We start from the raw sequence: 15,683 nt of genomic DNA on the forward strand, positions 1-15,683 counted from the left end.
TACTGAACAGGCAGAGCCAAGATTCGAACCTAGGTCTCCTGTGTCAGAGGCAGAGCCCTTAACCATTACACTTTCCAGCCACAGTATAGCTAGTATAGTGCCCAGTATGGGTAGGTACTAGCGCCCTAGTATAGCGCCCAGTATAGCTAGTATAGTGCTTAGTATGGGTAGGTAGTGCCCCAGTATAGCTAGTATAGTGCCCAGTAGGCGAAGGAAGTGCCCCAGTATAGCCATCCCCGCGGCTGCTGTGACAAGGCAGGAAGCAGGAGAGAGCACAGCTTCCTGTAGCGGCGATGTGTATCACCGTTACTATAGGAACCGCTCTCTCTCCTGCCTCATCACAGCAGCTGCGGGGCGCGCTGCTGTGAATCAGTTACACAGGCAGGAGAGGGGAATATAGAGGAAGCGGCCGGAGGGGGGGGGGGGGGATGGGTGTGGGCGACTTTTGTGCAAGAGGACAGTCCCGCAGCCCAACTACAAACGTCCCACGGACCAGCAGTGGGCCGCGGACCGGTGGTTGGGGATCCCTGCACTACACGATACATACATAGACATATTACTATGGTAAGCATTAGATTGTGAGCCCCTCTGAGGGACAGTTAGTGTCAAGATAATATACTCTGTACAGTACATAATACGTCGGCGCTATATAAATACTAAAAATAAATATTTATGTCCTGTAAAGAGCAAATGAAAGAATAAGGCACATTTTAGACAATGATCACTCCGAGAGAAAAAAGTTACATTGTAAAAGCTAAACAAATGTCTTGAAATACATACATACATACATACATACATACATTTTTTTTTTCAAAAATGAATAAAGGGGTGTCTATTTGTTCTGTTAATTTGTTTGAAAACTTTAGTTCTGCTTCAAAATGCAAATTTATCTTTTCCTTGAAATAGTCTCTCACTGTATTACTGTATTCAAACAACTAGCTGCTACACATGACTCTGAATGCAAACCATAAGGGGGAGGGGGAAGAAGTCTCAAAGAGGGTTATTTGTGTGGCACACTCCAATATTGTCACAGAGGTCCCAGTACAACACTCCCATTCACTGCTGGCATGAGTTGTTTTTTTGAAGCCCTCTGGCACATGAATCCCATTTTCTCTGGACAAAGATCCCCAGGGCTTATCACATCACATAGCAGAGGGTGATACAGCAGATTCTGTGCCAGCACACAAAGCCAGCACACAGCTCTGACAGCCTGCCATTGTGAGGGGAAATTGTTCAGCTGGGGGATTTTCTAGAGCAGATTACAAAAGTTCAGCCATTTCAAATAGAAAAAAAAAATCCCACCACAACAAACAGAAATCAAATGAAATAAATGCATAATGGTGAAGGAAAGTTTGTTTAGTGGATTCAATAATGTTTATTTTCAGGTACGCTAGTGATATACCTGATCATTGAATTTCACATAAGCAGAGACAACGTAACTTCAGATCACACCAGCTCAACAGGTTTTGAAATGAAATGCTTAGGTTTGGCTTCATTGCATAAAGTTAGCCATACATCTAGCAATTTTGCGTGGCGATTGACCATCCAATTCCATAATTTTACTAAATCAGAAGAGAATCAGTGCCGCAACAAGCATGGCTGTCCGATTTCAGGCCAAAATTAGTCAAATGCATTGATAGGACATGCGGATAGTAGAAAAAAGGTCTCTGTATCGTGTTAGCCAAACAAATTATGTAGGTAGGAAAAAAAAAAAAAAAAATAACAGTCTTGTAAAAGTAATACCTTTTAATGGCTAACTGATAAAGTTAAATGATGCAAGCTTTCTGGGATCTGGTCCCTTCTTCAGGCATATTTCCAGATGTTAACTGAAGTAAAAACACTGATGCAGGTAAGTAGTAAACACAAAGATGACAGATGTGCTGGTTACTGTTTAGCAGTTAACTGGCGTGAGAACAACATATGTGGCAACCCCCTGGCCATTGTCTCCCCAAGTGTAAAATACCCCCCCCTCATGTGCAGTGTAAATTCTCACCTGTCCCGCTGGCATGACTCCCAACCTCCTCTGCCCTCACCCCATGTGTCAGCAGATGTAGGTGACATCACGCACCACGGTGCTCGTGATAATGACACACAAGGGGATGATGGCAGATGAGTCCAGGAGCCGTCCCATCAGGACAGGTGAGAATGTGCACTGCACAGGCAATGTGCAGTGCAATAGAATGAGAATCACAGCGCAATCGCCCCACAAAATGCTGCATGTGTGAATTTATCCATAGGGATACATCGCTGGCGATCAGCAAAGCGCTGAAAGATCGCAGAAAGATAGATGGATAGATAGGTCTGTCTCATGGTCAGTCTGCCCATACATTGCTAGATGTATGGGTATCTTCATAGCTATGGGTGCACAAACTACAGGAGGGAAAAAAAACTACCACAGGACAACAGCACCACTTGGCTTTCTGGAGTTTAATGCCCTGGTTAGCCTCCCATTTTATTGCATATGATCAGAAATTTACATTAATGAGCAGTGGATATCTATTTTTTTTAAATCTATAATGTGCAGCTGTGCTGGTACACAGCTTCAGCAAGCATCTCTGAGGTGGATGGGGGTCAGGGAAGCCACAGCATCACCCACAGGCTTCTACTGGGGCAAGTATGGAATTTAATTTTTTTTTCCCGCCACAGGTTTGCTTGAACATTTTCTATTACCACACTGGGAAGGGTGTGGAAAGGGTAAATTCTGTATTACATACTGAGCAGAAAAAAGCATTAATATTATTAACTAGACCGCTATGATGAGACTGCTTCTAGCACTGCGACACTACATTTCTGCAGAGTCCGAATTCTTACAGACTGCTTAGCTGCACCCTTGCCTGGGAACACTGGGCGCCATTTAGTTGTTGTGAAATAACTTATTAAAAATGTCTTGCCATGTATAGATCTGAACGGAGTGGATTTTGTTTTTTGTAATTAACAAAAGCGGAATTTTACTTTAAAAAAGGGAAACTCCAGATATAAAAGAATAATTCTTTTGTTTAGTGTCCTAATATGTAGCCATCCATCACCTCACATTGCCGCACAACTTAAAATTCCAACCTGGCCTCCTATGCAGAACTTGTGTCTGCTTTCTGCCTAGGTCGCCTGGATCCAGCAAAAGTAACGTAAAAATCAAGGAAAATGAGGGGTTGGGTGGCATATGCAATAAATTCAACCAAACAAGTCTATTTATAAAAATACAAAAAAAACTTTAATTACTTTTTCAGAAAACATTTAAAAAATGTCACATGTAATGCAACCAGACACTCAGCACAACCACAACTCACATGTCCGCATACAGCCACTCCTAGCTGAGACCACCTAATGGTGGTGGATCCAGCAAAAGGTCTGATACAGCGAAGAAGGTAATTTGGGCGCAGGTGGTTCAGGGGTAAAAATGGGCAATGCATAGACTGCAATGTTAATGCGGCCTGCAGCATTTTCCGCGTCCCTAAAACACGATGTACTGGATATCATATGCTAATAGACATAGTGGCAGTTATTAGGAACCGACAGTAGTCGTTCACCACACCCATTTTCACAGGAAGAAATGGGAGAGAGGAATGTATCATTCTTCTGTTTGGTCTGTTCTGTCCCTGGCCTATGAAACTTAAAAAAAAAAAAAAAAAAACTGATGCAAAAAGGATGAAAATGCACTAGGACTGTGCATATTCTCATCCGGCATATGCGTGATCCCAGCCTTACTTTCCTTACCGCTCTGTAATCTTATATGCTCACCTTTAGTCATGTATAATTATTGTTTTACTGTTTTTATTAACAGGGTTAAACAGTTCCGTCAGCTGCTAAGCAACAACCATGTCACTAAAACAAAAAATGAAGTCACTAGACTAAACATAATAAAACATGAAAACATGCACAGCTTTGCTGAGCTCCCAAGCCTTATGACATCAGCAGAACAGACGGATTTCCAGCATAGACTCTGATGTGTACTGAAGGGACCTCAAGCAGCATCACCTTTAGGGCTCGTTTCCACTATCGCGAATCTGCATGCGTCCAACGCATGCAGATCCGCACATGTAATACAAGTGGATGGGCCTGTTTCCACTGTAGCGTTGTTGAGGTGCGTTTTTTTCAGCGTGAAAAAACGCACAAAAGAGCCAACGATTTCGCCTGCGTCGGGAATCCGTGCGAATCGCCGCTAATGTATTTAATAGTAAAAACGCATGCGTTTGTTACATGCGTTTTTACCCGCGATTTCGCGTGCGATTTCGCACCTTTTTCAATTTTATTTAGCCCTGGCAGTGTCATGGTTAATTTCGCATGGCACCCTGCCATGCGAAATCGCAGGCGAAATCGCGGGTAAAAACGCATGTGGAAACGCATCCGCATGCGTTTTTACAAGCGTCGGAATGCGGCCGAAATCGCGTCGCAACAGTGGGAACGAGCCCTTACTGAGAATCAGCTTCTCTCTGCGCTAAAGCAGAAGAAAATGTGTTTTTTTCAAATCACAAAATATTCTCCCACTACAACAGCAATACTCTCCATACAAGAGTCCTTTAAGACATGAAGTATGTGTATGTAAAATGTAATATTTCCAATTTACCACTTTCTACTACAAGGTAGAGTTTCTGAGCAACAAGTCTGGAAGAAGAGAGTTACTAGAAGGCATCAAAATATGCAAGTTGGGTTAAGGTTTTGGCTTTTATCAATAGTGACTGGTATGCACCTTGGCAGTGCACAACTCTGGTTAGCCTAATGCTGGAAATACACAGAGCGATCCAGTGGCTCGATTACCCGCCGGATCGACTCCCGCCGTGTCCCCGCGGCCGCCCGGATCGATTCCCGCTCGTCCCCATGGGCGCTTCCTTATCTTCCGCTCGATTTCCGCTATTGTCTGCCCGCGGGTATCGAGCAGGGAATCGATCCGGGCGGTGATCGGACCTGTCGGAAATTATCAACCGAGCCATCAGCGGCTCGATTGATAAAGAAAGATGAACCGTCTATGCCCAGCATAATGCCTAGTACACACTATACACTTTTCTGTAAGATTTTCCGTTAGATTTACCTGCCAGATAGATAATTTCCAACATGTTGGAAATTATCTAACCATCTATCTGCCTAGCAATTAAGCATTGTTCTACTCAGCAGGAGATAACCAGAAGACAATGCACCCGAGATAATGACCAGTCTCTACCAGTACTTTACAGAAAATAATCTAATTACAGAAAATCTTACAGAAAAAAAATCGTACAGAAAATTGTATGGTGTGTACTAGGCATAACAGAAGATGACCTATACAAATACTACTGTACCTTCTATGATATCCCATACCTCATGCAGTGATAGAGCTGCATCTATACAACACACAGCTGTAAGGGAACATATCACACCGATATCAAACATCACTATATTACAAGACCCAGAAGACCATGAACCCTTTCTGGAGAAAAAGACACACACACACACACACACACACACACACACACACACACACACACACACACACACACACACACACACACACACACACACACACACACACACACACACACACTTCTGAGCTCTATATACTGTAGTCAATTTCATGCAAATGAATTATATAACTGGGTGGACTATGAATGGTGTGCTATAGGTTTATATGGGAAACTGAGGTAAGACAGACATACATGAAGGCTTTTCCTTTTAAACAAAGCACTTTGTCTGGCTGTCCTGCTCATCAACCGCCTCTTATGCTAGGCATACACCTAGCCAATTATGCGCCGGATCGAGCCGCTGGCTCGATGCCGGAGCATCCCCGCGCGGATAGATCCCCGCTCGTCCCCACCGGTGCTGCACATCACCCGCTCGATTCCCCACTATTGTCTGCCAGCGGGGAACCTATCTGGCAGGTCATCGGACCTGTCGGATATTATCAATCGAGCCATCAGCGGCTCGATCGATAAGGGCTGAAATTGCCGTGTATGCCCGGCATAATACTTTTAGCCATAGACCCTAAACATACATATGCAGATCAGATGTTTCTGACATCCTTGTCAGATCTCACAAGATTAGCTGCATGCTTGTTTTAGGTGCAACTCAGACACTGCTGATCATAAAGATCAGCAGGATAGCCAGGCAACTGGCATTGTTTAAATAAAAAAATATAAATAAATATGGCAGCCTACATGTCTCGCATGGTTTCTTTTAAAGGGCAACTGAAGCAAGAGGGATATGGAGGCTGCCATATTTATTTCCTCTTAAGCAATACCAGTTGCCTGGCTATCCTGCTAATCCTCTACTTTTAGCCATAAACCCTGAACAAGCATGCTGCAGATTAGGCGTTTCTGACATTGTCAGATCTAAAAGATTAGCTGCATGCTTGTTTCTGGCATTATTCAGACACTACTGCATTCTAATAGACCAGTAGGACTGCCAGGCAACTGGTATTGTATAAAAGGAAATAAATATGGCAGCCTCCATATATTTCTCACTTCAGTTGTCGTTTAAAGGGAACCTTAAGTTAGAGTTATATGGAGGCTGCCATATTTATTTCCTTTTACACAATACCAGTTGCCTGGCTGTCCTGCTGATCCTCTGCCTCTACTACTTTTAGCCATAGACCCAGAACAAGCATGCAGCAGATCAAGTGTTTGACATTTTTGTCAGATCTGACAAGATTAGCTAAATGCTGGTTTCTGGTGTGATTCAGACACTACTGCAGCCAAATAGATCAGCAGGGCTCCAAGGCAAAATTGCGACGCAAAATTCCGATTTGGGTTTAGAGTGTGAACTAGCCCCAAGTAAAAATAGGTATGAGCAGGCCCGGGTTTAAATCACAGGAGCCTATAGGCCCAGATGTCCTGGCACCTTAGACTTTGCCCTCCATGAACCTACAAACACCCACCAAACCGCACATCAAGTGTGCTGGCTGGCCCAGCTGTCACTTCTCCCTTACTCGTCAGAGGTAGCTACAGGTGACCCTTAGTATTAGGTAGCCAAAGCTAAGCTCGGTAAGTATCCTAAATAGCCAGAGGTGCCCCGACAAAGGAGATCTGGCCAAGGGAATGCAGGGACCTGGGTGAGTGACCTCATTTACACTCCGCTCGGGAGTAAGGAAAGGTGGAAGGGAGGTACTTAGGGAGGGGAGTGAGCCGCCTTTCCATCATAAGGCGCCTGTAGACATCGGCCTACAGTGCCTTATGGTAAATCCAGCCCTAGGTATGAGGAACATAAACCTGCTAGATAGACAGTAGATATAATTTGGGTGACGGTTAATGCTAATATTTGATATCTTTATTTTACTTACCACTATCCATAGTTCCACAATTGCAGAATGAGGAGCCTAGAAAATGAAAAACAGAATGATTTATGAGAAAAAGAACATACAACTAGGGATATACAAATCAATACACATTTACTGCACATTTCAAGCAGAGGGATAAACCTATTATCACTGGAAGGGGGTTCTGTACAAGTGCAATGCTGTGAAAAGCCAGCAAAACAGCCAACACAAATGCAGTCACTTCCCTGAATTGAGCCTGACTTCCTTCTATTATTTCATGGTGAGAGATCACAGTGTGTTATCCAGTACCTTCTTCACCACTGCAGCAACAGCTTTTCTTCCAGACCCTAAACATATCCCAGCAGTCCAGGTGTCAGGGACATTTTCTGATTCAAATGTACAAAAAAAAAAAAACACTTTCATCCTCTCCAAAACAAGCCCATACATAGAAATACATATGCATGCCACATCTGAACACCTGCATATAAATGTGACAGCAGCAATGAAACAGAAGTAGGACAAGCATAATAGTTCTGTACACCCCTAGCTTCACGCCTCAGCTGCTACTGCTTAAAGAGGAGCTGTTAGGTATAGGGTCTCAGAGAAAATAAACACATATATCAGTAGCTAAAGATTGGCTGTACTTACATTACATATGCATTTCACTGTCCACGTTTGGATTTCACAGAATTTGTATATAGTATATGCAGAGATAGATGCTCCTGACAGCTCATGGCAGGTTCCATGTTTGTGAAGCCAAATGTGTCGTCATGTCCTGCCTGCTTCTGATCACAGATACACTCGTTCTTGAACAACACGGTGTGCAGTGAATATTAATGAGCCATGTGGCTAGGAACAATAGCTGACTCCTGCAGTGAAACTCTGCCCCGAGATTTATCAGTGCTAGCTCTGGACTGATTACACAAGCTGCTGTACCGTCTCATTAGCAGCCGAGGGGAGGGCCCCAGAATGCTTTGCAGTTTAGCTGCGGCTTGCGTCTTTATGGGTCTATAACAGAGGTTAAGATAAGAACACATCAAAGGTAACTGAAATGTTTATCTTCACTAATGGCTTTTGAGCTTCCTTCTAAACTGTTTAACACAGGAGAATAGAGGTTTAAATTAGCTTCTGCAGCCTGACAGTTACTCTTTAAGTGACTGCTCTCCCTCATCCAGCCAGTACAAATGGACACTGCTCATTGGAGAGATCAAACTAATAAAGCTTGTGTTTGCAAGAACTGTTTCGAGGGCAAAAAAATGACGTTTTACCGCTAATACTGCCAGTGTGTTAATCTATGGGCCTGCACTCATGTACACTTTTACGGTGTGTCGCAGTTGAAAGTGGTTACTTTAACAACCTAAATTGCTGCAACCCCAGCTGTGGCAATTTTTTCACAGCAAGTTGGACTTAATGGGCTTTATTCACAAAGCGGTGCTAACCCAGTAAAAGACTTTAGGCGTGATATCCATTGCACCACGCTGGTGAAAAGCCAGTTTAGGCGTGATAAGTTTAGATCGCGCGCAAAGTCCCGCACGCAAAGCAGCACCATTAAACTCTATGCGAAGTGCACCAGACTTTGCTAGCGCAAAACTTTTGATCAGCTGTGCACTGTGGTGCTAACCCAGTGGGTGCTTAAAGAGACACTGAAGCGAAAAAAAAAATATATGATATAGTGAATTGGTTGTGTACTACGAATAATTACTAGAAGATTAGCAGCAAAGAAAATATTCTCATACTTTTATTTTCAGGTATATAGTGTTTTTCTAACATTACATCATTCTATAATATGTGCAGATTACACAACACTCAGCATTCAAAATGAGTCTTTCAGAGCAGTCTATGAACTAATGACCTCTCCTCTAGCAGAGGAAAAGTAAATAGTCCAGGAACAGTTGAGATAATAAAAGTCAGATAACAGCCCTCTCCACGACTTAGTCGGAGAGCTTAATGGATTGTTTGCATAGAGATAACAACTGGAGTTTCTCAACTCTACCTGTACTGGAAACAATTACACTGATGTATCTGATCTTAATGTTTTATTTCTTAGCTGTGCTACACATACAAATCATATCATCATTTTGTTTTCGCTTCAGTGTCTCTTTAAACTTATCACGCCTAAACTTATCACGCCTAAACTGAGTTTAGGCATGATCAGGGGCTTTTCACCAGGGTGCTAACTGTTAGCACCGCTTTGTGAATAAAGCCTAAAGTTTAATGTGACAGTAATACAGAAATATCTGGGCTTCCTCCAGCCCCAGAAGCACATGCGAGCCCCTCGCCATCCTCCCGTGGTCTGCCGTTCAGCCGCAATCAGCCCTGGTAACTGGCTCAGTCTGGGTCGTCTCCACATGCGCGAGGGATTCAGACACGCTTATGGGGCTGAAGGAAGCCCCGGGTAAGTATCAAATCTTTAGCTATCGCAGTCTTTGGTTTACTTTAAAGGGGAACTGAAGAGAGAGGTATATGGAGGCTGTCATGTTTATTTCCTTTTAGACAATACCAGTTGCCTGGCAGCCCTGCTGATCCTCTGCCTCTAATACTATTAGCCATAGCCCCTGAACAAGCATGCAGCAGATCAGGTGTTTCAGTGGTTCAGACTTATAAGTCTGATCTGACAAGACTAGCTGCATGCTTGTTTCTGGTTTTAATCAGATACTACTGCAGAGAAATAGACCAGCAGGGCTGCCAGGCAACTGGTATTGATTAACCTCTTGCCGACCGCGTCACGCCAGTAGGCGTGGCCGCGGCGGCAGCCCCAGGACCGCCTAACGCCAATTGGCGTAAAGTCCTGGGGCTCTGTTTTGCAGGAGATCGCGCGCAGGCTGCGCGCGCATCTCCTGCTTGGGGGGCGGAGCTCCGCCCCGCCTTCAGTCTCCGAGCGGCTATTGCCGCTCGGGAGACCGGTAGACGGCGTGATCGCCGTCTATTTACTTTGTGCAGCGCTGCAATCAGCAGCAGCGCTGCACTGGGGACAGCCGTGTGACACGGCTGTCCCCCTGGGGGACAAGAGAGCGATCGGCTCTCATAGGCAGAAGCCTATGACAGCCGATCGCCGTAATTGGCCGGCTGTGGGGAGGGAGGGAGCGAGGGAGGGAAGGGGTTTAAAGGAAGAGGGTTTTTTTTTAAAAAAAAAGGCAACAATAATATTTATTAAAACAAAAATAAACATGGGGGGAGCGATCAGACCCCACCAACAGAGAGCTCTGTTGGTGGGGAGAAAAGGGGGGGGGAATCACTCGTGTGCTATTTTGTGCGGCCCTGCAGCTTGGCCTTAAAGCTGCAGTGGCCTTTTAAACTAAAAATTGCCTGGTCACTAGGGGGGTTTAGCCCTGCAGTCCTCAAGAGGTTAAAAGGAAATAAACATGACAGCCTCCATATACCTCTCTTCAGTTCCCCTTTAAAGCAAACTTGAGCGGTAATAAACTTAAAAGGTAACCTTAAGTCAAAAATAAAAAATGAGTTTTACTCACCTGGGGCTTCCCTTAGCCCCCTGCAGCTGATCGGTGCACTTGCAGCCTCGCTCTGATGCTCCTGGACCCGCTGGCGGCTACTTCCGGTTTCGCCGTCACCGGCCGTCAGACTGGGAACGCGAGTGATTCTTCGCGTTCCCAGCTACAATAGCACCCCCTATACTGCCATTGCGGCCTTCCTTGCCGCAATAACTGCATAGAGGGTGCTATTGTAGCTGGGCCCCAAGGGCCCATCTGAACCAAGCCTAAAGGCGCGTACACACGCCATACTTCAGCAAACGACGGGTCCGTCAGACGCTCCCGCTGGGCGGACGGTCTGCCGACAGTAGGACGTGTGTACACGCTGTCGGCAGACTGATAAGACCGTTTCTGAAAGATCCGCTGAGCAGATCTTATCAGTCTGCTGACAGCGTGTACACACGTCCTACTGTCAACAGACCGTCCACCCAGCGGGAGGGTCTAACGGACCCGTCGTTTTCTGAAGTATGGCGTGTGTACGCGCCTTAAGTGATCATCCGGAACAACAAATATTGTCCATCGTTACATAGCTGAATGAAGCATGCAGGTAATATCTGATCAGAGTGATAACGAGAAAAGCTAGGTTTTCATTGGAAGATATATCACTGGATGCATCTTCCAGCGTCGCTATGGGCAGCACGGTGGCATAGTGATTAGCGCTCTCGGCTTGCAGTGCCGGGCCCCCGGTTCGAATCCCAGTCAGGTCAACATCTGCAAGGAGTTTGTATGTTCTCCCCGTGTCTGTGTGGGTTTCCTCCGGGCACCCTGGTTTCCTCCTACATCCCAAAAGCATACAGATAAGTTAATTGGCTTCCCCCCTAAATTGGCCCTAGACTACAATACATACACTACACAATATGGACATATGACCATGGTAGGGACTAGATTGTGAGCTCCTTTGAGGGACAGTTAGTGACAAGACTATATATATATACTCTGTACAGCGTTGCAGACGATGTCAGCGCTATATAAATACTAAATAATAATAATAATTATCTTAAGTGTACCTGACATGGGGTAAAAAGTTCTAGTTTACTTACCTGCAGATCCTTCCTGCCCTCATAACCTCAGATCCTGCTGGTCTGCCCCTCTGAAAGCTCAGGGATTGAACCAGTTGCAGGCTACTGCATCTTCGATCGAGTTCACATGCCACGCTAGCTCTCAAGGTAGGTAAAAGTTTATACAGGCATGCCTTTACTTTTGATCCTGGAGTATTACTTAAATAAGATATATTGTTGAATAGCCAAGTAAGTTAAAAAAGCATAGCAGCATCAAACAGCCAGTTATAGAATTTGGTGCTCATGAAATATCACTAAAATCATCAAAAATAACCTTTTGAGTACTTTGGTGCTATTCCATGATTGTGTCAATCTTTACTAACACTGTTGATCCATTTTGGTCTAGTATATTTGCATGACCTTTATAAGGGGATTCATTTTTAACATATACCTTTATAGTGCGCTTGAAAAGTCGTGTACTCTCTTCTGTTTACTGCAGGACTGTCAGTGTCTCATAGTTTATAAAAATGTATTTTATGGATATTCATTTAAAATAGTGAAGGTGCAGGAAAGCAACATACCTTTAGTGCTTGTTCACACTATGAGCGTTGCGTATATTTTTAAGTGCTGACGATTTCTGAAATCACCCTAAAAGCGCTTGTGCAATGATTTCCTATGTGAGTGTTCACATGTGCGCGTTGCAATTGCGTTCCGCTCCCCAAAGCGTTACCTGTACCATTGTCTGGGCAATTTGGCTATAATGGAAGGCAGTGTTCTCCCCAGGCTCTTTTACCTGCATGCTCCACATGGCTAGTTTTGGTGAACACCAGCTGTCATCGGCTCACCTCCATCTCCATTGTAAGCAGAGTTGTGCAGAAAAGCTCCGGCCTTCCATTCTTATCTCACCCCACCCGACTACTTTTTCATGCAACCGGTCTGGATAAAATTTCTGGGGAGAACACTGGAAGGTATACGGAAATCGCAAAGCACTTACAAAAGTGTTTTGTATAGCGCTTTCCTGAACGCTTTCCTGAATAAATGCATAGTATTTATTCATTTATGGGTGAAAGCGTTCACTTCCTGACAGTGAAAAAAAGAATCGCTCCGCAAAAGCGCTTGGAAAAAAGTGCTTAGAAAGCTTAGGGAAAGGCAATTAGAAGAAAAAAAAAAAAAAACACAATAAATCACTCAGTGCTTGAAATAGCGCTGGCGATTTATAATGTAAACATATCCTAAAAGGATACATCCGGGGTAAATCTTCAAGCCCCTAGAAGACTATTAGGTCACACGCCGTACTTCCGTTACGAGACAGGCCTCCGCTCTCCCCTCCGGAGCATCGTGTCCCTCTGCGCATGTGTGGACGCACCGCTCACGATCCCATCGCTTGGAGCACTCTGCACTTGCAATACTGACGGGACAGGACTAGACCGGAAATGTATGACACATTGGCAACAGATGCAAACTGTCAAAAACCGACAGTATTTTAAATCTGCGCACGGTGATTATTTTTAACACATTTTGAATCACTGACCCAGAACAGCATAAGAAAAATTAGTGAGGAGATGGGAAGGGCACCAGCTCAACTTTCTCTCTGGGAAGAGAACAGCTCCTGTGCTTCATACAATGTTGCAGGGGAAGCAGACAGGAGAATGGCAATATCCCAGTGCTGAGGAAACAACTCTCACTGTCCTAACAGTTCTATACTTTGTGCAGTTATCTGGGTCATGTGACTGGCCTTTCCAAAAGAGATCTCCGGAAAAGCTGCATCAAGTAGGAAAATTGTGCGCCCATTAACACCCTTAAGCCCCATCTACACGATACGCTTCTTTGTGCGTTTCGATTGCAATTCTATTTACGATCCGATTAAATCCGACATGTCGGATCGGGATTTGATTCAATGTAATTCGATTTGCCATTGTTTTACAATAGCAAATTAAATTGAATCCCTGTCGGATTTAATCGGATCGTAAATAGAATCGTAATCGAATCGCACAAAGAATCGTATCGTGTAAGGGCTTGTTCACACTATCAGCGTTTGATTTTTTTTTTTTAAGTGCTGTGATTATGCAAATCGCTCTAAAAGCGCTTGTGTAATGATTTCCTATGACATTGTTCACATGCAAGTGATTCGGTTTTATTGAAGTCACAAACACGCTACATGTACCATTTTCTGAGCGCTTTAGCTCAATGGAAGGTATAGGGAAAAAGCGCTTTGTATAGATTTCCCGAGCGCTTTTATGAATAAACACATTGGCCTCAATTTACTAAGCTTTATGAAACACTTTATCAAAGGTTTGATAATTTACCTCATGGCTAAAATCTAATTTTGAATTCACTAAAGTGATATAGATAGATAGAATGTTTTATCGATAAAACGTTCAATAAATCTATAACACCTTAGTGAACTCAAAATTAGATTTTACCCATGAAGTAAGTTATCAAACGTTTGATAAAGCTTAGTCAATTGAGGCCATAGTATTTATTAATTTCCGGGTTAAACAGTTCACTTCCTGACTGATGTCAGGAAGTGAAAAAAAAAATCATCGCTGAGCAAAACCGCTTATAAAAGCACTGCTGGCGATTTAAAATGTGAACAAGGCCTTACAAACAATGAGGCTGCAGAAGGGCTACAGTCCACCCTCCACATTCCTCAGTGCAGGTTTCCTTTAAATTTACCTGACCTGCCTGATAAATGTCTAGTGTGTGCACATATTAACAGGGTTTGTCAAATAATATTTACAAAGGGCTGTTTGAACTATGTCAACACTGAGTAACCTGCAGTAAATAGGGCCAGGCAAGCCTTCCGTTATGTTTAACATATAATTGTCAAACTGCCTTAAAGGGACTCTGAGCACCTCTCATGGCTATGCCTTTAAAGAGACTCCGACCAGTACTACAAAGTACTTAAAGTGGACCCAAACCAAACTTTTTTTTATTCAAAATATTTAGTTGCACCACTGACACATACAAAGATAAATAAACAACTCCTTCAAGCCTATGAGCACTTCAGTGCATGCTTTTCAACCTCTTTTCATAACTAGGGTTATACAGGTGGCAGCCATTAGCAATTCCTCCTTTGCTGGACACCACCTACTCCACCAGTTTGCCAGATTCTGTCCCGGCAATATGAAAGGAAGGGAGGGGTTCCTCCAATAAATGTAAAATATGTTATATTTGTCATCATGCAGCTGAAAAAAAGGCTGCTATTATAATTTAGAAAATAGATTTTATTTCTGAAATCTTGTATTTTTAATTTGGGTCCACTTTAAGCCCCATCTACACCATACAATTTTTTTGTCCTATTCGATTCATTGATTCAATCCGACATGGCCGATCGGGATTCAATTCGATTCAATTAGCCATTGCAAAACAATGGCAAATTGAATCGAACTGAATCAATGAATCGAATAGGACAAAAAAATTGTATGGCGTAGATGGGGCTTAGTATGCCTTAAAGAGACACTGAAGCGAGACTAAATCTCGCTTCAGCTCTCATATATAGCAGGGGCACGAATGCCCCTGCTAAAACGCCGCTATCCCGCGGCTGCACGAGGGTCCCTGACCCCCCAACCCACCCCCCGCATACCTTGGTCGTAAAACTTGGTCGCAGATTAGCCCTTCCTAGAGGCAGGGCTAACGGCTGCAGCCCTGCCTCACAGCGCGTCTATCAGACGCACATCGCCGCCTCTCCCCCGCCCCTCTCAGTGAAGGAAGACTGAGAGGGGCGGAGGAGAGGCGGAGATACGCGTCTGACAGACGCGCATGGGGCAGGGCTGCGCCGGTTAGCCCTGCCCTAATGCGGAAGCGCTCCCCCGCATTACGGAGGGGGTTTGGGGGGACAGGGACCCCCCTTAAGCCGCGGGATAGCGGCGTTTTAGCAGGGGCACACGTGCCCCTGCTATATATGAGGTCTGAAGCGAGATCTATTCTCGCTTCAGACTCTCTTTAAGGGCATACCCATGAGGTGCTCAGAGTCCC

The 15,683-nt window shown here is 44.3% G+C and overlaps 1 protein-coding gene across 2 annotated transcripts in view; it reads right to left on the reverse strand.

Annotated features, from left to right (window-relative positions):
* The window catches only part of PRRG1 (proline rich and Gla domain 1), a 47,665-nt gene that overhangs the window by 19,953 nt on the left and 12,029 nt on the right, over positions 1-15,683 (reverse strand). Inside the window, exons 2-3 of one of the 2 annotated variants that reach the window (XM_068268312.1) lie at positions 11,748-11,924; positions 7,244-7,279 (exon numbers count right to left, since the gene is read on the reverse strand). In XM_068268312.1, the coding sequence (XP_068124413.1) occupies positions 7,244-7,253 (10 nt within the window). In that variant the 5' untranslated portion in view covers positions 7,254-7,279; positions 11,748-11,924. The remainder of the gene's footprint in view (positions 1-7,243; positions 7,280-11,747; positions 11,925-15,683) is intronic. The other variant, XM_068268310.1, reaches the window with a different exon arrangement.

Source organism: Hyperolius riggenbachi, chromosome 2, assembly GCF_040937935.1.
Source record: "Hyperolius riggenbachi isolate aHypRig1 chromosome 2, aHypRig1.pri, whole genome shotgun sequence".
Lineage (NCBI taxonomy): Eukaryota > Metazoa > Chordata > Amphibia > Anura > Hyperoliidae > Hyperolius > Hyperolius riggenbachi.